The 24,890-nt window shown below is 42.7% G+C and overlaps 1 protein-coding gene across 1 annotated transcript in view; it reads right to left on the bottom strand.

Annotated features, from left to right (window-relative positions):
* The window catches only part of PTPN21 (protein tyrosine phosphatase non-receptor type 21), a 74,405-nt gene extending 53,324 nt beyond the window's left edge, over positions 1-21,081 (bottom strand). Inside the window, exons 1-2 of the mRNA XM_021679805.1 lie at positions 21,002-21,081; positions 16,051-16,435 (exon numbers count right to left, since the gene is read on the bottom strand). Coding sequence (XP_021535480.1) covers positions 16,051-16,230 — 180 coding nt within the window. The 5' untranslated portion in view covers positions 16,231-16,435; positions 21,002-21,081. The remainder of the gene's footprint in view (positions 1-16,050; positions 16,436-21,001) is intronic.
* Between the last annotated feature and the right edge of the window lie 3,809 nt (positions 21,082-24,890).

Here is a 24,890-nt window from a genome sequence, read left to right as displayed (position 1 = left end):
TCATAGCTACTTAAAAGTTTTCACAGCTACTCCCCTAAAATGATACAGAGACTTGTGCCTGCTGTGTAAACTACAGTAAAGACAAAAGTTACACTTACAAAACTTGCCTTCTTTTCAGACACAATATGGCTGACTCCTTTAAATGAACTAATATTTACCCAGAGAACAAGGTGATTTGATAATTAAGCTTTTTGTTCAGAGGGAAAGACAGTTTACAAATTTTTGAGCTTGGGTAAAAGGTGTCCCCCAAATCACAGTCATCTAAAGAGACACAAGCTATTACAAGCAGGTCCACATCTTGTCAGAATGTAAACCCTTTCCTAATTCCCCAGTCATTTCTTGTCTAATTATTTTAAGAGTCTTTTAGTTGTACTATTTTTAAAGCAGAGCAAAGGGACACACAATTTAGCTGGAAGGTTTTTTAAGCCACTGATGCACTGAGTTTGATAAAAGTTAATCCCATATAAAATTGCAACTATAATTTTATCCTGATGCTTTTCTTAGACTAGGCAGAAGTCAGAAGACTTTTCATCAGGAAAGTGATGAGAGAAGATAGATCTAGATAAAGCCTATCCGAGGCAGAGATCATCTAACAAGGGTAGTTAACAAGTATTAACCTAATTCAAGCCCGAAGCTTACCTCTACACCGAGTGTGCCATAAATGAAGCATTGTACCTCTTCCTTTTGACAGAGAGTATGGTGGTCACGGTGCCTTAAGCAGACAGTGTTTTCTCCCTTGTCTGTTTAATTTTGATCCATTTTCTTCTGTCCTTGGTCAAATAATGTTTTATCTATTTTATTTCATCACTATACTCTAGCACATATGAGGACTAAGGAAACAACAATCAAAAGTACATTTTGGTCTTCTCATTACACTCAAACTTTTATTAAACTGAAGTCCATGTAACTGAACTCCTCAAATGGCCAGATCTTTGTTGTTGTTGCAGCATTTAACTTCTAGGGAAAGAGTCAAATGATAAGCTAATTTCAGGGATATATTGAAAGAAAGTCCAAGGCATGAAATGGAATCACTACTTACATAGGTGAGCTCTCATATATTTTCTATTTACTATCCTGGACAATAAGATGCTACAAAGAATACAGTGATCCCCAAACACAGTAAGCTCCTTCTTCAAAAAATATGTTATATTGTGGGGCACCTGGCTGGCTCAGTCAGAAGAGCATGCGACTCTTGATCTCAGGGTCCTGAGTTTGAGCCCCACGTTGGGTGCAGTTTACAAAAAGTAAACAAACTTTAAAAAAATATATTATACTGTACTTTCTAAGAAAAATGAACTGTCTTCTTTTTTTTAAGATTTTATTTATTTATTTATTTAAGAGAGAGAGAGAGAGCATGAGCAGAGGGGGGAGAGGGAGAAGCAGATTCCCTGCTGAGCTGGGAGCCCAACGTGGGGCTCGATCCCAGGACCTCATGACCTGAGCTGAAAGCAGACACTTAACTGACTGAGCCACCCAGGTGCCCCGGGAACTCAATTTTAGAACTATAAATGATTATGGGCCTAAATACATTTTAATGAAGAATCAAATCAATGTTCATTTCTATTGCCTGAAAGAATATTACCCAACTATTTTCCACTACCTTAAAAAAAATAAAAATACAACAGTTCCACTGTTCTTAAATTAGTATTGCCATGAAAGATCCGAAGATTATAAAATCAAGAAAATTTTTCTTGTGGTTAAAATCCTAAACAGATACACATGAATAAACTCCAAAGAGTTCTTAAAAACTATACTTGTTTTCTTCATTAATCGAAATTCAAAACTCATGCTTTCATCATACATGAAATAACTGTTTTTTCCACATATTTTACAAGGTGATTTTCTAGTTACAGCAAATATTTCTTCCATATATACAAATGGTCCAAGAGCAAAACTGTTTCCTTTTTTAATATAGAAAATGATTTTTTCCCTTTTTTATTTATAAGGTTCCCCTTAACAAAGGCCACACTTAAGGATTTAGTGGATTTCCTTTTAAACTATGTTCTTCATTGAGGACCAAGGCACAAAGGGTACCTAACTAAGTAATGGTGTGCAACTCAGAAATATACACTCAATATTTTTAAATTGTTTAAATACCATAATGCCAGGGGCGCCTGGGTGGCTCAGTCGTTAAGCGTCTGCCTTCGGCTCAGGTCATGATCCCAGGGTCCTGGGATCGAGCCCCGCATCAGGCTCCCTGCTCCACGGGAAGCCTGCTTCTCCCTCTCTCACTCCCCCTGCTTGTGTTCCCTCTCTCGCTGTGTCTCTCTGTGTCAAATAAATAAATAAAAAATCTTTTAAAATAAATAAATAAATAAATAAATAAATACTATAATGCCAGTTACATTTTATTCTGAGAAGTGCTATTTAATATACATAAAATAAGATACTTTTGTTATTGTAGAAGAGAATGATCTGGAAATAAATATGTATTTGCTATTAAGGATAATAGGAGTTATCCTCTATTCAATTTATCCCATATCCAATTATTCTATATTCAAGAAATATAAAAGTCTCAATGGACAAACAGACAGTAAAGATAATCATGGCTTGCAGAAGAGTAAAAATGGAGTAACAATTTACAGTGGCCCTGTCTTCATGCTCGGAATTCACAAACAGCTGAGTGGAAATACTTGGGTGGTGTGAAATGCTGTGAACAGTTGGAAACACCCCTGCATGCATGGTGGCTAAATCACAGTGATTCAGCTCCATCCGGGAATGCAGCAAGCACTGCAATGGGCCCACTGGTTCTACCACCTTTTCTTGTTTGGATGCAGATTCAGACTCTAGAAACTCCCAAGTTCAAACAACAGCAGTGCAAGGAGCTACTGCTTTGGAAAAAATCTCTCAGCAGAGAATTCCCCTGGGATCCATTTCATCAGCCTGATACTTCCAGCTCTGCCAGGCAACAGGCTCATGGAAGGTTCCCTATCAAACAGCTCTGCCCTCAGCACTTCAGGCATTCCCCGTGGTGTCTTGCTGGCCTAATTATGATTTATGTTTGTTCTCACGCTTATCTTTCTGTGCCTCATGCAACTTCAAAAACATATTTTAAGCAAACTAATAAATTGTAGTAATTAAAATAAACGATAACAAATATCTCAAGAGTACTTAAAACAGGGCGCCTGGGTGGCTCAGTTGGTTAAGCGACTGCCTTCGGCTCAGGTCATGATCCTGGAGTCCCAGGATCGAGTCCCGCATCGGGCTCCCTGCTTGGCAGGGAGTCTGCTTCTCCCTCTGACCCTCCCCCGTCTCATGCTCTCTCTCTCTATCTCATTCTCTCTCTCAAATAAATAAATAAAATCTTTAAAAAAAAAAAAAAAGAGTACTTAAAACAATCTCCATCAGATTTGGGAGGTTGCACTGCGCCAAGCTGTCCTTAGAGGCACCAACTCCAGGTCAGGCCACCTGTCACCTGCCCAGAGTTACACACTGGGAAGAAAGCTGCTGATCAAAGCGGAGCAAGAACTACTCCAGTTGTGCTTTCTGCCCTGGAAGCATGAGCAAAGTTCCTTCACACCTGTGTTACCCATCTGTGAAGTGGACAGGAGTGTAATAGTGCCTCCCTCAAAGGATTGCTGCGGACCAAAATAAGCAAAATATTCAAAGCACTTAAAAAAGTGTCTCACATAAAATAAGTGCTCAAGTAATATTAGCTCCTATTATCACAGTTTTAAGTCCCCCCCAAATGGCATAAAATTTCATATTACACCTTCTTTAGTATAGGAAATTCTATACTTAACTATTTCCTTCACTAACCAGGTTTCGTTTTTGGTAACTTTTCTGTTCTTTTTCTTTCTTTCCTTTTAAAATAAATTATTAGAAATAATTTTTTAAAACTTTTAAATAAATTATTTCCTTTTTTTTTAAAAGATTTTATTTATTTATTTGCCAGAGAGAGAGAGCGCGGGAGAGAGCGAGCGAGAGCACAAGCAGGGGGAGTGGGAGAGGGAGAAGCAGGCTCCCTGCTGAGCAAGGAGCCCAATGTGGGGCTCGATCCCACCTGGGATCACGACCTGAGCTAAAGGCAGATGCTTAACCACCTGAGCCACCCAGGCACCCCTATTTTCTTTTAAAATAATTAGAAAACACCAACACTTAGGGCTCCTGGGTGGCTCAGCTGGTTAAGCATCTGCCTTTGGCCCAGGTAATGATCCCGGGGTCCTGGGATCTAGCCCTGCACTGGGCTCCCTGCTCAGCGGGGAGCCTGCTTCTCTCTCTCTCCTCCCTCGGCTGCTCCCTCTGTCACTCCCCCTGCTTGTGCTCTCACTCTCTCTCAAATAAATAAATAAATAAAATCTTAAAAAAAAAAAAAAGAAAATACCAACACGGATTGCTTTTCTTTAGGAAAATGAAAATGGCTCAATAGAAAAGCAGTGTGGTGTTGAGGGGAAAATGCTAAACCAGGAGCGAAGACCTGAATTCTAGTTGCGGGCTGTCACTGCTAGTTGCCCCAGCCAGGGACTAAGACTAGAGTAGTGTACAGTGAAGTCTGCATTCTAGTAGTAGGTGACATATTATACAAATACTGTATAATTTTAGATGCAGTCATTATTAAACATGATTCATTTTTCTTTATGTTATCGTACTATAATATAGAATTTATGTGTTCTTTTCCTTACATTGTCATTCAAACATAAATTTGACTTCAAAACAGGTACCAGTCATAAAACTAAAGACAAGTCAAATATGTACTTCTCTAAATACTACCTTTGGTGCAAAATAGGAGTGAATGAGAATTAAGGTTATTTTCTAGATAATTCACACCAAACTCTGGGAGGAAGAGAAAGGATGTTATAAGGGATATCTTAACTCTCAGAGGGGTAGCTCTGAACTTAATTGGCTGATATGACTTAACATATTAACACCTCAAGTCATATTTCTCCAATCCATTTTCTCCTCGGTAAATTATTTCAACTAATGCGAATTTATATGATGAAAAAGAAAAATGGAAATGACTAGAGAAAAATAACTCTACATTAAAAAACAGTTGTTGGGGGGCGCCTGGGTGGCTCAGATGGTTAAGCGTCTGCCTTTGGCTCAGGTCATGATCTCAGGGTCCTGGGATCGAGTCCCGCGTCGGGTTCCCTGCTCAGTGCAGAGCCTCCTTCTCCCTCTCCCTCTGCTGCTCCCTCTGCTTGTGCTCTTCTGTCTATCTCTCTGTCAAATAAATAAATAAAATCTTTAAAAAAATAAAAATAAAAATAAATAATAATAAATAAATAAATAAAAAACAGTTGTTGGGGCGCCTGGGTGGCTCAGTCGTTAAGCGTCTGCCTTCAGCTCAGGTCATGATCCATCCTGGGATGGAGCCCGCGTTGGGCTCCCTGCTCGGCGGGGAGCCTGCTTCTCCCTCTCCCACTCCCCCTGCTTGTGTTCCCTCTCTTGCTGTGTCTCTCTCTCTCAAATAAATAAATAAAATCTTAAAAAAAAAAAACTCCCAGGGCGCCTGGGTGGCTCAGTTGGTTAAGTGACTGCCTTTGGCTCAGGTCATGATCCTGGAGTCCCTGGATCGAGTCCCGCATCGGGCTCCCTGCTCGGCAGGGCGTCTGCTTCTCCCTCTGACCCTCCCCCCTCTCATGTGCTTGCTCTCTCTCATTCTCTCTCTCTCAAATAAATAAAATCTTAAAAAAAAAAAAAAAAACTCCCAGAGTTGCCAGTTAACAAATGTTCTGCATCAGGACCTCCCCTTGGTCTGGACGCTGTCCATCTTTGGTCCACTCCATCACTGAGATGGTGGGAGAAGGAAGGAAGTCCATTACACTCAGGAATAAACTAAACATAGGTAAAGCACCTAGTACAGTGCTGGCATCTAGTTAGTACCCAGTAAACAGCCATCATTCTTACTATCATGTGCTACCATCTCACACATGGAAGAAACAAAATGCAGAGAAGTTAAGTTGGTTTTCTTGGTTCATACAGGTAGTGTGCAGGGATTTGAACCCAAGTTCATGTGGCACCAAAACTCCACCTTGTTGCCCACATAACCTTGCTTTACCAACTACAGTTGAATCTAATGGTACAAAGTTCAATTGGCTGAAAATTCACTTGACATCAAAATGAATTTGTCAAGTCAAAGCCTGAGCCAGCTACACAACTGGAACACAACTGAACAAAGGCAAATTGTTTTTATATTCACAAAGAAAATGAGCCACTACCAGGCAGCATGAAATCACTTGGTATATTTTCTTAGCCTGCTCAGTTAAAGCTCATTCAAAATAACGTAATTATGCTGTCCTATTTATAAATCTAAACCCTGCATACCTTTTAGTGATCTCATTTGGGCAATCTACTACAGAAAGGTACACAAACCCTGCATGGAAAAGTTATCCCTAATACACGTTGCTACTTCCCATATAGGATTTGTGACATGCATATTTTCTTCTAGTGAAATCAGCATCTTAAGCTAAGTCTTGAGAATTTAAATTGCCTCTGAATATTCTGTCAGTGCATTAAAAAATAAATATAAGTGACATTTATGTATGAACAAACTGTGGAGAACCAAACAGGAAGATATTTGCTAAACCAGCATACTGTTAAGAAAGCGGTATGAGGGGTGCCTGGGTGGCTCAGTTGGTTGGGTGACTGCCTTCGGCTCAGGTCATGGTCCTGGAGTCCCGGGATCGGGTCCCGCATCGGGCTCCCTGCTCGGCGGGGAGTCTGCTTCTCCCTCTGACCCTCCTCCCTCTCATGCTCTCTGTCTCTCATTCTCTCTGTCTCAAATAAATAAATAAAATCTTTAAAAAAAAAAAAAAAAGAAAAAAAAAAAGAAAGCGGTATGAGGACGGCCTGGGTGGCTCAGTTGGTTAAGCGTCCAACTCATGACCTCAGCTCAGGTCTTGATCTCAGGGTCAGGAGTTCAAGCCCCGCATTGGGCTCCACACTGGGCATAGAGCTACTTTAAAAAAAAAAAAAAGGTGATATGAGCAAAGGACTTGTTAACAACAACAAAAAAATAATAACCACAATGCAGGGTGTATTTCTGACAAGAAGAATGAAATATAGGGCTCAACAACTGGCCAGTGAATTTGGCTAATGCATAAATGAGTCATCCATTCGTTCATTGAAAAATTGTCACACACCATTGCTTAGGTGGGCACAAAGGTGCTGTCTGGTAAGGAAGACTGACGTGGATCAGAGGTGTAATGAAGAAACTCCCACTCACAACCTCCTCCCTTTCCTCCTTGAAAGGAGCTTTTCCCTCAAGAGCAAGATGTCCCTGGAGCACCTGGCTGCTCAGTTGGTAGAGCATGTGACTCTTGATCTTGGGGTTGTAAGTTCAAGCCCCATGTTGGGTGTAGAGATTACCTAAAAATAAAACCTTCAAAAAAAAAAAAAAAAAAAGAGTAAGATGTCCCAGTGAGGAAACGAATACCTCAAATGTCCTTTCCTGAGATCTGAAGATAAAGACCATTCAAAAAGGACATTTGCGGGTGCAGGTGGGGAGGAATATACTTAAGAGGCAAATTATTCTCCCAAAGATACAAAGGTCTTGAATTGTTCACAAATATTCTATCCTACCAGCACCTTCATCTGGAGAAAGAAAGATCAGAGAAGAAAGGTTAAGCTAAGGGGCACCTAGGTGGCTCAGTTGGTTCTATCTCTATCTTTGTCAAATAATTAAAATCTTCAAAAAAAAAAGAAAAGAAAGGTTAAGCTGAGAGCAGGGGAAAGACTGCCTCATTTATAAGAGTCTTCTATGCCCACAGCCTGGCTCATAAATGAATTGGCAGAAGGGGCATCCATGAACCACCTGAAATTCTACGCAAAATTCTGCATTTTTGTCAGATTCTAAAGGCGCCATGATCTCTATAACTTTAAAAGTCAAAGGTCAAGCATTAGTCTGACAGATACAAACTCAAATTCCGACTCTTCTGCTTATTAGCTGTGTGATCACCCAGATTAGCGGAGCAAATCACCCAATTTTTCAGAACTTCTGTTTCCACATTTTAAAATGAGAAAGTAATGCCTAATTCCACGTGAGGATTAAATGCGATAAGGCATATTAAGCTTCCAGCACAATAATGTTCATCCACCCAGAAGGAGGGCAGCAGAAAGCCACTAAAACTTTTAGTATTATAAGGAATGAAATCTGAAACTTTATACATCAAAGGCAATGACAGAACTTAGTGAGATCCCCAAAACACCATCAGTTCCCTACACCCACCATTTTGTAACTCACAAACCTCCGCACATGAATAAATTCATGCTTAATTCCATATGGTGATGAGACTACACGACTGTGGCAGATTGTTGGTGAGAGAGACTCAAGGACCTCCCTAACATCTCTGAAGTAGAAAATCCAATACTGGGAGAAAAACATCTCCCACTATTAGCCCTTAAATTTATTAGAAATTAAGTGATAGTTGAAATTCTGTAATAACTTGTGTGATGTTACTTATATTAAAATGCATTAACATTTACATGTTTGTATTTATAATTCCTCTACTTATTTATATAGCTGGGTTTTTTATTTTATTTTATTTATTTTTTTAGTAATCTCTACACCCAACATGGGGCTCAAACCCATGACCCCAAAATCAAGAGTTGCATGTTCTTCCAACTGAGCCAGCCAGGCAGCCCTATATGGCTAGTTCTTAATTATCTAGACCAAATGAAAAAAGTAACAGAAAATCTGGGGCACTTGAGTGGCTCAGTCTATTAAGCAAGAGACTCTTAATTTCAGCCTGGGTCATGATCTCAGGGTCCCCGAGATTCTCTTTCTCCCTCTGCCACCCCCCCCACTAACTCACATTCTCTTTAAAATAATCTTAAAAAAAAAAAAAAGTAACAGAAAACCAAAAAATCCTTGCTCATTTTAATCAGTTTTTTACTTTGGAAAGTTTTCTTTATCTAGGTAGAGAGGCCAATCTAAAATTTACATTTGCTTCAGATGGTCCAATATACCTAACTAAAGATATTTACTGATACTTGTCTATACATCAATTTTATCTGATTTATAACCTATATACCTGAATAAATAAATATTCAGCCCAAAAGGTTGAAAAGTTTGCAGGTGTTATACTTTTTTACCTTACACATACTTCAGTTATTTTTAGAGTCCAACTGAAAACAGCTAGTGCAGAAGGAAATACGCATGAAATTCTTGAGGTCTACTCAGATAACAGTCAAGATAAGGTCAGTGGATATTTGGAATACCTAAGACACTAATTTAAAATAAAACACTCTGATGGCCAAGAACACTTTCTAAAGTTGTGCTTGAGAGTAATGGTTTGCATTATATGCTTGATCCCTCTCTATACCAACAAATCCCTTAGCCAAAAAGTTTCCCCATCAGCCAGAAAGCATTACGGGAACAATCTGTTCAAAAGTAGTTGACATTGCCTTGATATAGCAATCTTACCTCAGGGAGTCCCTAAAGCCTGATCATTTTCTAAGTGTTTCAGAAGAAGCCACAAAGTGAAAAAGAAATAAAATTCTCAAGAAAAAGGTACTTTTTTACCTGTGTTCAAAGGTTTGTAAATGTTCAACTCTCTCCAGGAAATAAAATCATATAGCAAATAAAGGCTGACTTAACTGAACTACTGCCTATGCTTATCAATGTAAATTCAAAACAAGACCCTTAATTTTTAAACTAAGTAGACACTAAGTAGACTCTGATAGAGCTTACAGTCTAAAGAATAAAAATTTGACTTATGTGTGATATACTTCAAATACCATTAAATTTTTTTTCTGAAGATCTGTGATAAACCACCGCAGAGCAACCAAATATCAAAGCCTAATTATAATCTTAAAATGAGAGGCCACAGGAAGAACTTGCAAATTTTGCTTGATTTTTCACCTGATGGCTTAGTATTGATCTCAACTTTAAAACTGTAGTTATGTATGTACACCATATTGTAGTCAGTGAGGATCTCCCTTCGCCTATACACACACAAAACACTCAGAAATAGCTGAGTGTTATAAAACTAACACATAATCAATGTATCACAGCAAAAACATGAAAAAGTCATCTTCAAATGAATTTCAGAAGGGGCTCCTGGTTGGCTCAGTTGGTAGAGCATGTGACTCTTGATCTCAGGGTCATGAGTTCAAGCCCCATGTTGGGGGTAGGGATTACCTAATAAATAAAATTTGTGTTGTTTTTTTTTTTTAAAGGCCTCCAGGGTTGGGGCACCTGGCTGGTTCGTTCACTAGGGTAGTATGTGACTCTTGATCTCAGGTCCTCAGTTTAAGCCCCATTTTGGGCATAGAGGGTACTTTAAAAAAAAAAAAAAAAAAGCTTCCAGGGTGTTTTAAGTTCCATTTCCTAACTGGACATTTAAAAAATCCCACCAACCACATGCGAATTAAGGTGAATAAAGACTTTATGATAAAGGAAGTTACCCTGTACAAGAAATAATAATTTGCAATGAATCTAATTAGAACCCATGACAACATGATAAAAATATGATTATCAAAAGTAATATAAGATTTAAAAAGAATGCTTGGGGCACTCAATTGGTTAAGTGTCCGACTCTTGATCTCAGCTCAGGTCTTGATCTTGGGGTCATGAGTCCAAGCCCCGCATTGGTCTCCATGCTGGGCGTGGAGCCTACTTTAAAAAAAATAAAAATAAAAAGAATCCTTGAGAAAGACATACCCTAAAGAAAAAAAAAAACTTAATCCAAAATTTCATAAAACTTTTTTTGTTTTTAATCATAGGTTGACAGCAAGAGGGAAGAAACAGGCTAATAGAGAAGTAAAAACCTACTAAAGTTCTGTTGTTTTTGAGGGGGAGGGCAAGAAGGCAGTGACACTGTACAAATTAATTTCCAGTGGCATGAAAAAGAGATTCAAATATGACTGCTAAATTAAAATGGTACACTAAAATTTTAAGTTTAGTAACATAAAAAGTGTGATTACCAGTGGCCACTATACTTGTTTTTACTATAAGAACATTTTATGAATAAACACTGCTTTTTCCACTTAGTAAGAGAATACAAGATATTTACAAAAGAATTAATCTGAAGAGAAGTTGGTCAGTTACCACAACATGGAAATGGGAGTCACGAATTACAACAGTAATGAAGAGACACCCTTACTGAGAGTTTCTCACATACCAAGCCCACTGCCAAATGTTTTTCATCTAATACTAAATCCTCACAGCCACCATCAAGTAGATACTACTATTACCGTTATCCCCAATCCACAGATGAAAAACAGTGGACTTGAAAAATTCCAATTCCAAATGTAATTGGACAAAATCACTTTTTAAAAAATGTTTTTATTGTAAAAGTTCCTTTTTCAGTCTCGTGTTGTCTTCTTGCAGATAAAAAATCTCCATCTATGTGAACTGTTATAAATGAAGGAGAGATGTGCATAAAGTGGACAGGACGGTTGATTTATGAATTATGTGACGATGTGGTGTATCACTTGGACTGGATCACATAATAGGTCACATAACTAACAAATGGCAGCACTGGGGTCCAAACTCAAGTTTTTCTGATTCAGCTTGCAAATGTCTTAACCACTCTATTAAAGAGTCTTCTCAAGAGGCAAATAAAGGCAGTGCCCACGTAAGCATTGCCCAGAAAGGATACCCGGACTCAAAGGAACCTGTCTGGTTCCGGAGGCAGCACCATTCCCCTTATGAAGATAGGGAAGGTTTTCAGGGCAGTTTCATTCTCTGGTTCCATGCTCACCAAGCAACTTCTAGCTTGCACTGGCTCCCATGTGGCCTGCCTACAGGGGAACATGGCCTGGCCAGAGAACACACATACTTAGGGCCCTTGGTGGTTCCATATCTCATTGTAAATTATGAAACTAGAATCCTGCTTTTATATAACCTTCTCAGTCAGCTGGGGTAACACGTCTTACTCCCAAAGACAACAGGTTTTTGGGTTTGTTTGTTTGTTTTTAAGATTTTTTATTTATTTATTTGACAGAAAGACAGAGAAGAGCGCGCGCACAAGTAGGCAGAGCGGCAGGGAGAGGGAGAAGCAGACTCCCCACTGAGCAGGGAGCTGGATGTGGGGCTCGATCCCAGGACCCTGGGATCATGACCTGAGCCGAAGGCAGATGCTTAACCAACTGAGCCACCCAGGTATCCCGACAATAGGTTTTTAAGCTTGAACCCCTTGCTCTAAACTGTGCTGATTCTATCAAGGTTACCCTGCCCCATGGGAGTGGTTGTGCCCAGCTGACACCCTCTTGTCTCATCACCTCCATCCAAGCTCTGTAACATATACCTTCCAAACTGGAGAGAGAGTTTCCTAATTCCCCTTAAATTCTACAAAGGCTTTCACAACCTCTCTTGAAAACGTGTAAACTCAGAATGAATGATATGCAGAGAATTTCAACAGCTCTGAGAGGCTGTTGCTATAATGAATAGCAATATTTTCCTGTGGGGATAATGTTCCTCCATTTTTTTTTTTTTTTAAAGATTTATTTATTCATTTGAGAGAGAACGAGATAGAGAGAGCATGAGAGGGGGGAGGGTCAGAGGGAGAAGCAGACTCCCTGCCGAGCAGGGAGCCCGATGCGGGACTCGATCCTGGGACTCCAGGATCATGACCTGAGCCGAAGGCAGTCGCTTAACCAACTGAGCCACCCAGGCGCCCGAATGTTCCTCCATTTTTAAAAGTCACTCTTCACAGCTCAAATACGGTGAATTTAGAAAAAGTTTCCTTTCTCCTTCTTGGTGCTCCATTCTAGCTCCTTCCTAAGGCTTGGCCTCCTCTATTCAACCCGAGGAGTCGGCTACGTCTTCTCTCTCTCTCCTAGACAGCCTCATGCCCTCTCCCAGCTTTGATGAACTGATGTAGACTGATGATTCCCAAATCCTTACCCCGAGCTGAGCTCCAAGCCTGCACATGCCTCTGCCTGCGCAACATCTCCAACCCACATCTCTCACTGAGCACTTCCAGAACTGATCTCACCACACACCTCTCCCTATCCCCCTCAAACCTGCTCTTCCTTTCATGCTTCCTCTCCCAGTTACAAGCTCCACCATTTACTGGAAACCTGAGTATCAACCTGGAACCCTCTGGCTAGCCCTTCTCCACACTTGGCAGGTAGGTCCTGAATATTTCCAGATTCCAGCCACTTCTCTCCATCCCCATCCAGATCCAAGTGACTATCATCTGCACCACAACTACTCCTTTCTACTCGTTCTCCAGAAGGCCCACTCTTCACAAAAACAATCACACCAAACCCCCTGTTTAAAATCCTTCACTAGGGGAGGGGTGCCTGGGTGGCTCAGTTGTTAAGTGTCTGCCTTCGGCTCAGGTCATGCTCTCGGGGTCCTGGGATCGAGCCCCACATCGGGCTCCTTGCTCAGTGGGAAGCCTGCTTCTCCTTCTCCCGCTCCCCCTCCTTGTGTTCCCTCTCTCCCTGTCTCTCTCGCTCTGTCAAATAAATAAGTAAAATCTTTAAAAATAAATAAATAAATAAAATCCTTCACTAGGTGAACCTGGGTGGCTCAGTTGGTTAAGCGTCTGCCTTCGGCTCAGGTCATGCTCTGAAGGTCCTGGGATCGAGCCCCACAGTCAGGGGGAGCCTGCTTCTCCCTCTCCCTCTGTCTGCCACTCCCCCTGCCTGTGCTTGCTCTCTGTCAAATAAATAAATAAAATCCTTTTTAAAAAAATAAAAAATAGGGGCACCTGGGTGGTTCAGTCATTAAGCGTCTGCCTTCAGCTCAGGTCATGATCCCAGGGTCCTGGGATCGAGCCCCACATCGGGCTCCCTCCTCCGCGGGAAGCCTGCTTCTCCCTCTCTCACTCCCCCTGCTTGTGTTCCCTCTCTCACTGTGTCTCTCTCTGTCAAATAAATAAATAAAATATTGGGGCGCCTGGGTGGCTCAGTTGGTTAAGCGACTGCCTTCGGCTCAGGTCATGATCCTGGAGTCCCGGGATCGAGTCCCGCATCGGGCTCCCTGCTCGGCAGGGAGTCTGCTTCTCCCTCTGACCTTCCTCCTTCTCATGCTCTCTGTCTCTCATTCTCTCTCTCTCAAATAAATAAATAAAATCTTTAAAAAAAAAAAAAAAATAAATAAATAAATAAATAAAATATTTTTTAAAAATAAAGAAAATAAATAAAAAATAAATAAATAAAATCCTTCACTAATAGGGCACTTGGGTGGCTGAGTCGGAAGAGCATAAGACTCTTGATATCAGGGTTGTGAGTTCAAGCCCCATGTTGGGTGTGAAGATTACTTAAAAATAAATAAAATAATAAATAAAATTAAAAAATAAAATAAAATAAAATCCTTCACTAACTTCCCTACTACTTTCATGACAAACTCAAAGCCTTTAACAAAAACCCAGCATTATGTGGCCCTGTTCTCAGCCTTTCCTCTCCCCACCTGAGGCTCCAGGTAGAACACCTGCCTCATGTCTTTGGCCTGCAGTTCCTTTGGTGGAACAGTCTTTCCAGCCTTCAGCAAGTCCACCCTGCACCATCCCTTTCCCCTCTGCTGCCTCTCCCTATTGTCCATAGCACCCTCTACTTTCCCTATCATAGCATGATCAGCCCATTTTCTTACTGGTGTCAACACTAGCATGAGCTCCTACTACATATGTCCTTGGCACCTAACAGGTCTTTAATATCAAATAATCAAATGATTCTGAATAGTCACCGGGGGCACAGTTTATCTATTCCTAACATTTTATGAACTACAACAATGGGATTTCCAGTTAGGAATATAACCTGGGCATTTACAGGGAATAACCAGTTTCTCCATCTTTCTCTTATCCCAGAACCAAGCAGCCAAAGACAGGAAGGGTCTTACATTTAATTAGAGCCCTTTTCTTCACAGGCCTTACATAGCATTTTAAATTTAAGACATTATGTGGATCCCTGAGGACTCTACAACTTCCTACAGACGAGATTAGGGGTTTTCCAGGGCAAACGTCCCTATGATAGCTGTAACAGACTGTTGTTACAGCTTTAGCATTGGGGCACCTAGCTGGCTCAGTCGGAAGAGCATGCAACACTTGATCTTGCGGTTGTGGGTTCAAGCCTTACAATGGGTATAGAGATTACTAAAAAAATAACTTAAAAAAAAAAAAAGGACAAAGTTAAAAAAGGTGGGGGGGGTTGGCTTTACATGCACTTTAAATCACACAACCACTCTTGAGCATTAGGCACCACTGTTATCCCCATGGTTCAGATGAGGGAACTAGATCCCAGAAAGTCACATAACTCATCCAAGGTTAAACAACCAGTTGGTGAAGAAACCAGAATTCAAACTCAGACAATATGTCTTTACAATCTTGGTGTGGCCTGTGCAAAATAGTCAAGGAATGTTGAATGAATGAATGAAATCAGTAAACTGTACTAGGTCAGGATGACGCATTTGGGATTCTATTAGAAAAGGGGAACTTGGGGGGCTCCTGGGTGGTTCATTTGGTTAAGCGTCTGCCTGCAGCTCAGGTCATGATCTCAGGATCCTGGGATCAAGCAAGGGATCATGCTCCCTGCTGAGCAGGGAGTCAGCTTCTCCCTCTCCCTCTGCCCCTCCCCCCTGCTCATGCACACTCTCTCTCTCTCAAATAAATTTAAAAAATCTTAAAAAAGAAAGGGAAGGGGCGCCTGGGTGGCTCAGTCGTTAAGCGTCTGCCTTCGGCTCAGGTCATGATCCCAGGGTCCTGGGATCGAGTCCCACATCGGGCTCCCTGCTCAGCGGGAGGCCTGCTTCTCCCCCTCCCACTCCCTCTGCTTGTGTTCCCTCTCTCGCTGTGTCTCTCTCTGTCAAATAAATAAAATCTTTAAAAAAAAAAAAAAAAAGAAAGGGAAAAAGGAACTTGGACAATCCTAAACGCATTACTATTGGATTTTGGATTACATTTTATGGGAATAAATATAAGCATTTTCAAAACTCAGCACTATTAGTGATCTTATGGGGCCCACCCAAAGAAAGACCTCTTGCTCTGTATCTATTCCTTCTTCACAGGGAGGGGGGCTTGCAGACTTGGACATCATGGCCAGCGACATACTTGGAGAACACAGAGCCAGCATGCATTAAAATGTCTGGGAAGGAAGAAGGCACAAAGCTAGGCTAGAGAAGCCTGCAGCCTTTTTTGGGGGGGGGGGGAAGGGGGGGCTCACCTCCCGCAGCTCCAGTCTTTGGGCCACAGCTTCCAGGCTCTCCTGGCCAGTGCTCTCCACAGACAGCGTGAACTCCACAAATTCGTTATTGAGCAGCTGGATGCGGGCAACCAGGCAGCTCTTGCTGGACACGGTGTAGCGCCGGGTGCGTTTTAGTTTCAATCCAAATGGCAGTGGCATCTTCTCGTCCCTTCGAGCGTGGCGGAGAGGTTAAAGAGGGAAAAGCCCCGCCACCAACGCGGAGGTGGTGATGGCGGGAGAAAGCGATCCTCTCCCGACGGGAGGAGTACTGCACAGTCTCCGGCCGCTCACCCAGCAGCGGCTGCCGCCATCAAAAAGCAACTGAGTCCCCAAAGGCCGGGTGAAGGGAGCATCCACGCCAGTGCTGAGGAAAGAGGAATACCAATTACAGGGGCAATAGCAACTTCCGAACGGAGTTTTTATTTTTATCCCCCTCCCCGGCCGCCTCTGAGTTTTTTAAAAAAAATAAAAATCATGGGGGCACCTGGGTGGCTCAGATGGTTAAGCGTCTGCCTTCGGCTCAGGTCATGATTACAGGGTCCTGGGATCGAGCCCGGCGTCGGGCTCCCTGCTCCGCGGGAGGCCTGCTTCTCCCTCTCCCACTCCCCCTGCTTGTGTTCCCTCTCCCGCTGTGTCTCTCTCTGTCAAATAAATAAATAAAATCTTAAAAAATAAAAATAAAAATCATGAAAGCTGTATCCAAAGAATAAGCTTTCCGGGTCTCCTGGAAAAAGAAGGCCTGAACAGGATCTGGGAGGCAGTGAGGAAGTTTATCATCGCACTGCCTTAGCCCCTGGGTCAGACTCCACCCCTCATTGAACCCTACAAATAGCGATAACCACCTACGGCTATCTTCGGGATTAAACCAGACAGTGGCTGGCACTACCGTACCGCCAAATTTAGTAGCTAGCATTAGTATGGTTCTACGTTAAAGTTTTGTTTTTTATAGTTAATTTTTTCGGCTCCCTAAGACGCCAAGTGTCCGGGTTCTTTTGCCCTTATGGGAGATAACAGCAAAACACCTCCAAAAGCCCTCAGTGAAAGTCTAAACCCCATTAGACAAATGAACCCTGAACCCAAAGGGGAGGAATAATCCCCTGTAACATATGGCAACTGTGAGGTTCAAGCGAGGTGAAACGCTTAGCAAGCACTGGTAGGGCTGTTTCTGCTTTATAAACATTTACGTCACCAAATTGATTGACAAGTCATAAAGACCCTACCAATGCTTGTTACCCGATTACCACCAGAAGCGGGGACGTTCTGAAAACCGTGGTCCCGGCTTCCCAACAGGTGGGGACGCCTGAGAGGCGGTGGGCCTTCAGCGGAGCAGGGCCGCGGCCCAGAAACCGAGGCGGAAGAAGTCTTAAACGCCATCCTGGATTAACGAGGGGCGGACCCGGCTCAGCAAGCCCCCGAAGCAGGAGGAGCAGCGGAGAACTCTGCTCCGACTCCCTCCACCGCGTCCTCCCCGCCGAAAAGCCGGCGGCGTTGCCCGGCCAAAGCGCAGCCTCAGAAGTCCCGGAACTCTCCGCCCGCCGCCGCGTTTCCAGACGGACGAGCTAACGAAGGACTGGCTCCCGCTGCCCCCGGAGGGAACGTTTAAAGAACCCAGCTCGAGACCCACAGGAGGTGGAGGGGTCTGGGCGGGGTCCGTTTGGTTCCCTGTTTGGAGCCTCAGGACACCTCCACCCCCCATACGTGATTTACAACGTTTTTAAACACACCTGGTAACTCCTGGGCTGGAGCAAACAGCGTGAGCGGCGGCTGGGGTTTTGTACACTGCCTGGGTTTTTTTCCCCCTAAACGAGTCAACAAAATCCCGGGAGGGTTCCTACCCTTTGGGGGTTTGTTTTTGTTTTTTTCTGAGTAGAGGCTGCCCCAGAAGACGAGTCGTTCAGCGAGGCTCGGCCGTGGCTGTGGCTGGCTACCCTGAACTTGGGCGGGGAACCGCGCGGAGGGGCAGAGTCCGCCCCCAGTCCTCTCATCTGGGAGACACAGAACCCAGGCCTCGAAAGAAGCGACTTTCTCAGCTTCACACGGGGATGGGCTGAGCTGGGAATGGATCCCAGGTTCCTCATTCCCATTCTGCTCTTTTCCGCTTTCCTGACTGCGTCTCGGTTTCAGAGGTGATGGGCACACAGGGTTGGAGTATGGCAGAACTAGAGAATAGAGAGTAGCTATTTCACTAGGCTTTGCCAGAGTTAACATTAAGTAATTCCACTCCACAAAAGTGTATTGCGTCTCTGAGTACAAGGCAGCGTAGTGGGCAGTGTGAGAAATCTAAGACGAACCTTAAGCCGTCGCTGCCCTTAAGGAGATTACATGCATGCTATAATTATATACATGGCTGTATCTCTAGTAAGGACCGCACCACGGTTTTCTCTGTTTGTGTTCTTGCTTTTGTTGTTTGTGTTTTGTTTTTTTTGCCTTTGGAGTTCTGGTTATGCCCAGGTAGCCAGAAAAATAAAAGTTAAAAACAAGGACTAGAGGAAGAAGGCCAAAGGAAAAAACCAGGACTACTTAAAGCACTGTTTTTTGCTGAGTACCTTCTATAAGTAAAAGCACCATACTAAGGGGGGTAATATTATAAAAAGATATGGTCTCCACCTGCAGTTTTCAATGCCCTTGGTTAGTTAGGGTTAAAATTAGTGGGGCAAAATGAAAAAAAAAAAAAAAATCAAGAAATGAGAACTTTAAATAAGCTTTTGACCAGAAAATTGCCTGATAAGCTATCAGTGTTTGTATAATACAAATGTTAAAAGATTATATGTATGTAACATACCACACCACATATACTATTAAATACCTTTCATGAGATGAGGTGGTGGATTTCAATTTTACATACAAATTATGGTTAACAAAAAACGGGACAGATTAAGTAGTGTGATGAAGAGACAAGATACTGCATTTATGCAGAGGAAAGATGAGTATTTGTATTGAGTGTTCAAATATGGTAGACTCTTCATTACAAAGATAGACCTAGGTCTTGAAGGCAGTAGGTATTATACTATATAACTTAATTATTAACTTAAGCTCTGATTAAGCAGAGTAAAATTTTCAGTTGTTCCTGGGATTTGAAATGTTTTACTGCATCAGAGATAAAGAAAAGCCAATGTTTTCTCTTAGGTAGATTTTATAATGTAACAGAAAAGATTGAGGGGTGAATGTGGATGTCAGGGTGCATTTTTCCCCAAGATCCATCCACAAGAATAGCTTGCTTTTTGCTTATTTATATAAAACCTACTGTGTTAATACTGTTTAATAAGTTAGAAAATTATCAATGATTTACACCTTTTAATTTTCTGTTATATACAGTTTTCACTAGCAAATCATGTCAAAGTTATTAATGTTCAAATGGAGTAGAAATATAAGTTGCTTTTTGGGGGGGTCTGTTTCAGATGTAAAATAATATGGAATAGCGGCTCCTGGGGGGCTCAGTGTAAAATAATATGCAATAGCGTAGCCTGGGCTGCTCAGTCGGTTAAGCGTCTAACTTCTGCTCAGGTCATGACTGGAGGGGCCTGGGATAGAGCCCCACGTAGGGCTCCCTGCTCAGCAGGAAGCCTGCTTCTCCCTCTCCCTCTGCCTGCCGCTCTGCCTACTTGTGCTCTCTGTCAAATAAATAAAATCTTTTGGGCGCCTGGGTGGCTCAGTTGGTTAAGCGACTGCCTTCGGCTCAGGTCATGATCCTGGAGTCCCGGGATCGAGTCCCGCATCGGGCTCCCTGCTCGGCAGGGAGTCTGCTTCTCCCTCTGACCCCCCTCCCTCTCATGCTCTCTGTCTCTCATTCTCTCTGTCTCAAATAAATAAATAAACTCTTAAAAAAAAAATAAATAAATAAATAAATAAAATCTTTTAAAAAAATATGCAATAATTTGAAAGTTCTGAAATTATAACATCTACTAAAGAGATAATTCATAATTTGCTTGTGAAGGAAAAAAACTAGCAAATACTTTCTCTACAAAACCATCCTGTTATGTAATAAGGGACACATGTTAAGTTCTCTTCCACTTGTCAAAAGGCAGTCTCATATTTGTGAATTCATTTTAATGTTTCCACATTCCCTTTCAAAACTTTCTCAAATACACTGTAACTCTGAATCCTGTCGTTTCCCCCCTTGCTGCCAAGATCCTCCCCACATGTAATTTTGCCACTGATACTGTAATCACAGAATATATGACATCTTTAGAGTAATATATAGATCTATAGTATTAAATCAAACATATTTCTCATGGACAATATGCGTAAATACTCGAGAATAAAATACCCTAGAAACAAAACAACTATTATCAGAGTAAAATTACTGTCATATCCCAAAGTTAAAAAAAAAATCTGTCAGCAACTAATCAGGCATACAGCGGTTGTCAGAGCACACAGTGTTTTGAATATGTTTGTGAGTATACGCTATTATTATAAGGCTTTCTCAGCATAAAAGAAAAGACGTGCATGCCAAGAGCGGCCAATCTAATCAGGATTTGCAGAAATCACAAGTCGGAATTTGCAGACCCAAGAATTCTTTTTTCCAGAGTAAACACTCTTTACTCCAAAAACAAGTCATCACCAAACAATCCTTCCCTACTCGCCTTCTCGCCAAAGTTATCTGGCACATTTCTCATTTAATATACCGAGAGGCAAAAATATGCCTAAGACTGTTAAAACCCTGATCCAGAATTAAGCCGCAACAAGCAGCCAAGGAGTTCAGAATAGAAGTTCAAGACCCCTTTTAGAAATGAACTCAACTAGATCACGGAGACCTGGAAAGGGAAGACTTTTCTCTTTGTTAACGCTCCTGCCACGGGTCTGGAAGCCGGGACCCATCCTCCGGGAGGGACTCCAAGGCTGGCCGACGCGCTCCGGGGTCCCCGCTGGCGGACACACCCCACCGCTCGGCCCCAGCGCCCGCCCTTCGGCCGGGGCCCCGCGCCCTCACCTGCTCCCGCTCCCGCATCCTCGGGGCCGCGCGCCCCGCTCAGCGGCCCGCCTCCCGGGGTCCCGCCGCGCGGCAGCCACAGCCGCGCCCGCACGCCAGCCCGCGCCGCGGCGCGCTCATGGGGTTTGCGCGCCTCACTTCCTGTCTCCCAAACCTCGGCCGGCAGACCATTCCCCTGGGCAGAGTCCGGCGGCGGTGGCGGCGGCGGTGACGGGAAAGGCCTGGAGGTGGGACCGGCCGGCCGGGAGCGCCGCACAAAGGAACCGGGCGGGGGCTGGAGTGGCAGGAGGACAGACGGACGGACGGACGAACAGACGGGGCACGGGACGCGCGGCCGGAGCAGCGGAGCGGCCGGGCCGGGCGTCCCTCCCCCTGGGCCGGGCGGGCGGGGCGGATCCGGGGAGGCGGCGGCGGCGGCCCGTGACCTCAGACAGTTGGAATGCGGGCGGCGGGGCGCGGGGGAGGTGCGGACAGCTGCGCCCGGCCGCGGGGGAGGGGGCGCGCCGCTGCTTTTTTTTTAATCATATGACCACTTATTTTAAGAGTTTCCAAATAAAGCAAGGCTTTTAATAAAAATGAGGGGAGGGGGATATTATTTCGGTTCCAGGTAAAGGGTCCGTAAAATGCTATTATTGCTGGAGTTATTCCTTTACTGTTGTACATTTCTGAAAACAATTCAAATATTCTATTTCTTACTTCCATGCTTACGTCTAAAGATATACCCCATAAAAAAGGAAAAACACTTTAAAGTACTGGGTGAGAAAGTCCCCTTCTCCCCCCAAAAAGGTTGATCTGCCTCAAATAACATCTCGGTCTCCGAAAGAGCTGGATAAATATGCAACAGAGTAGAGCTATTAGGGATGGGGACTCCATGGTCAAGTTGTCTAGGTTCAAATCTCAGCGCCAACACTTTATAGCTGGGTAAACTTGTGCAAATTTCGTAACCTCTCTGTGCCTGCTTCCTCTCTTCTAAAGTGAGAATAATAATAATCACTGTCCAGTAACTTGTGTAAAATACATGTGAAATGTTTCATTTAACTCTAGACCCCATTAGCAGTGTTTATTATTACACGGTATTGTATTTTTAAGCCACATTATTGTAACTGAATTACAGCACTTAAGCGGAGGAATAAAACTGTGTGACCCTAACACCATCACAATAGGGTTATTTGATCTTTACCTGGCATGTGGTTTGAGTGATTGGAGCAGGGAAGCTTTTATTTGGCAAATTTTAATTTAAATGATTTAAAAAAAAACCATTTCTGGAAAGCTTTTTGGTGTTAGATTTTATTTAAGTCTCATTTTCATCAACAATTAGCAGTACTTACTATGCCTATGTCATGGCCCCTGCACACAGAGGACTTCTGGTCTAGTGGAAGATGCACACACCTACACACCACACATACATCATAGAGGTATGAGTGCTCTGGGAGAACAAAGCTGGCCAAGATTCAAGGCAGGTGATGGAGCTAAAAGCAAGTAAGACTACATGTGTTTCTGATAGAAAAATTAAATTAATTCTCTTTGTAACTGATATTTCAACAGTACACCATGAGGGGGTCAAATTGTGTGTGAGGAAAAAAAAGAGACATGAAAATGAGTCCCTTTTCTGGTCTCCCGAGCTAGAAAAATTGAAATTATGTGAGACCCTTCTCCCTTTCTCATCTCCAGCCTACCATCAAGACCTGGTATTTCCTCCTTTGCAATCTCTCAGGATTTCTTTCTTTCCTCTCTGCCTCCTACCCCCTTCCCGCAATTCTAAACCAAACCTTCATCATTTTACATCCGGATTATTGCAACAAGGATGGTCTTGCATCTGGTTTCTCAGTTCTCTCTCCTTTACATGCAAATACCAAGCTTACCTCTCTCTCTTGGGTCTATCACTCCCAAGGGACCCCCAAGGCTACCTTTTCTGCCTGTCCTTTAAGGCCTTTCTAAGTTACTCTAGCCTCTTTGGCCATTCTCAATTTCTCTCTTCCCCCTGAATGCCCCAGTCAAGCTATTTCTTCTGGCCCATAGCACCTCCTGCCTGCCCGCCCCCTTTCATTTTTCTGAGTCTTGCCTTGCTCTCCAAGCCTCAATTCAAGGCTCTCTGCTTCCAAGACACCCCATTCCACAGTGATCTCCACACTTGGCAAGAGCTTTAAAAACTATTTCATGAAGGCTTCTTTTATATCTCCTAGAATTCCTAGGACAACTACTGGCAGAGAGTAAGTACTAAATAAAAACGTGTTAATTGAATCGGGAAGAAAATAAAAGAATTTTAAAAATAGAAAATGATCATAAAACCCAAGCGATATTAGACAACAGATTTGAACTTCCTCCCCTTCACTGCATCAGTGTCATTTGCTGACCAAGTACTTAAACTCTATTTTCTCTCAACCGTGTTAATATGACAGTAACTCCCCCGTGATAAGCCACATGAGCAGCCCCTTCAAAGCATCAGACTTGAAATTATTATTGGTTAAGTTTGAATGAAGAGAAATAATTTGTATGGTTCAACCCCAAAAAGTATAAAAAGCTGTCAGTGAAAATCTCCTTCTCACCCTGCCTGCTAGACACCCAGCTCTCCTCTTGCCAGTAACCAGTGTTTACCATAACCTTCTGTATCTATTTAGAGATACTCTGTAGATAAATAAGCCATTACATATCTGTATCTTTACCTCCTCTTGTTACCCAGAAAGTGGCATAGTATAAATACTTATCCACATGAAGATAATTCTTAATAAAATAATTAAGATTTAAGGGGTCCCTGTCTCAGTCGTTGGTAGAGCATGAGACTCTTTATCTTGGGGTTGTTAAGTTCGAGCCCCATGTTGGGTCTAGAGATTAGTTAAAAATAATATCTTTAAAAAATAAATAAAATTTAAAAAAGAAAGTCCTGAATTTAAAAAGATAATCAATAAAAAGGAAAGGAAATTGTGCTTTTGGTGGTGCACTGACTAATATTTTCTTAGGAGTTAAGAAATTCAGGGCGCGCCTGGTTGGCTCAGTTGGTGGAGCATGTGACCCCCATCTCGGGGTTGTGAGATCGAGCCCTGCACTAGGTGTGGAGATTACTTAAAAAAATAAAATCTTAAAAAAGGAAATCTGCTCTGATAGCTACCTCACTATGTAAATTATCATCTTCTGCAAGAATCTAAACTGAATGACTGACCCTCTCCTCCCACCACATAGAGATAATGATTCCCAGAGGGAAGGGGTAGGAAGAGCCAGAAAGACAAATAAGATGTATGGCTCTGTCCTCAAAGACTTAGGAGCGTGCACGTGCGCACACACATACACGCACTCCAGTACTATATATATGCATATATATTGTAGTAGGGGAATATATTAATGAGAATATATTTTAAGGGGGGTAGTCATGTCTGGTTTATCACTGTGATTAGCTTCTAGCTGAGCCTGGAAGGACAAACAAAAAAGCTCACAAAGAACTCAAGGAAAAGAAGAGAAAAGCATTCCAGGCTGAAGGAAACCACCCCCAAACCCTACCTCCCTCCCTCCTGCCCCCCCCCCACACACACATATACAGGCTTGCAAAGGATGAGCACATGCCCAACGTCCAGCTGGAATGCTGCCCTGAGAGCAGGCTGGAGGTAGGAACAGGCCGGTGTTAGAGGACTCAGGGCACCATGGAGTTGGGCTCAGGCCTCTCTGACTTCAAAACTAACACTCGTTTTGTCATCTTGTCTCTTTAAAAGACAACCCAGAACCCTCTTAGCCTGCATTGTCGTTTATTGAAATTTAGTCCTCATTCTATCCCCTCTAGCAAAATAGGTCATTCATCCTGAACTGGAGAGCCCTTCCATGCCAGAAAAGAATTCTCTTCGTCTAGCTTAGTCTTTTTCAAGGTAAATACCCTTTGTTCCTTTAATGGTTTCTCTCTGGT

This window comes from Neomonachus schauinslandi, chromosome 9, assembly GCF_002201575.2.
Source record: "Neomonachus schauinslandi chromosome 9, ASM220157v2, whole genome shotgun sequence".
Classification (NCBI taxonomy): Eukaryota; Metazoa; Chordata; class Mammalia; order Carnivora; family Phocidae; genus Neomonachus; species Neomonachus schauinslandi.
The sequence above is the reverse complement of the archived record's forward strand: the minus strand, read 5'-3'. Positions and strand labels throughout refer to the sequence as shown.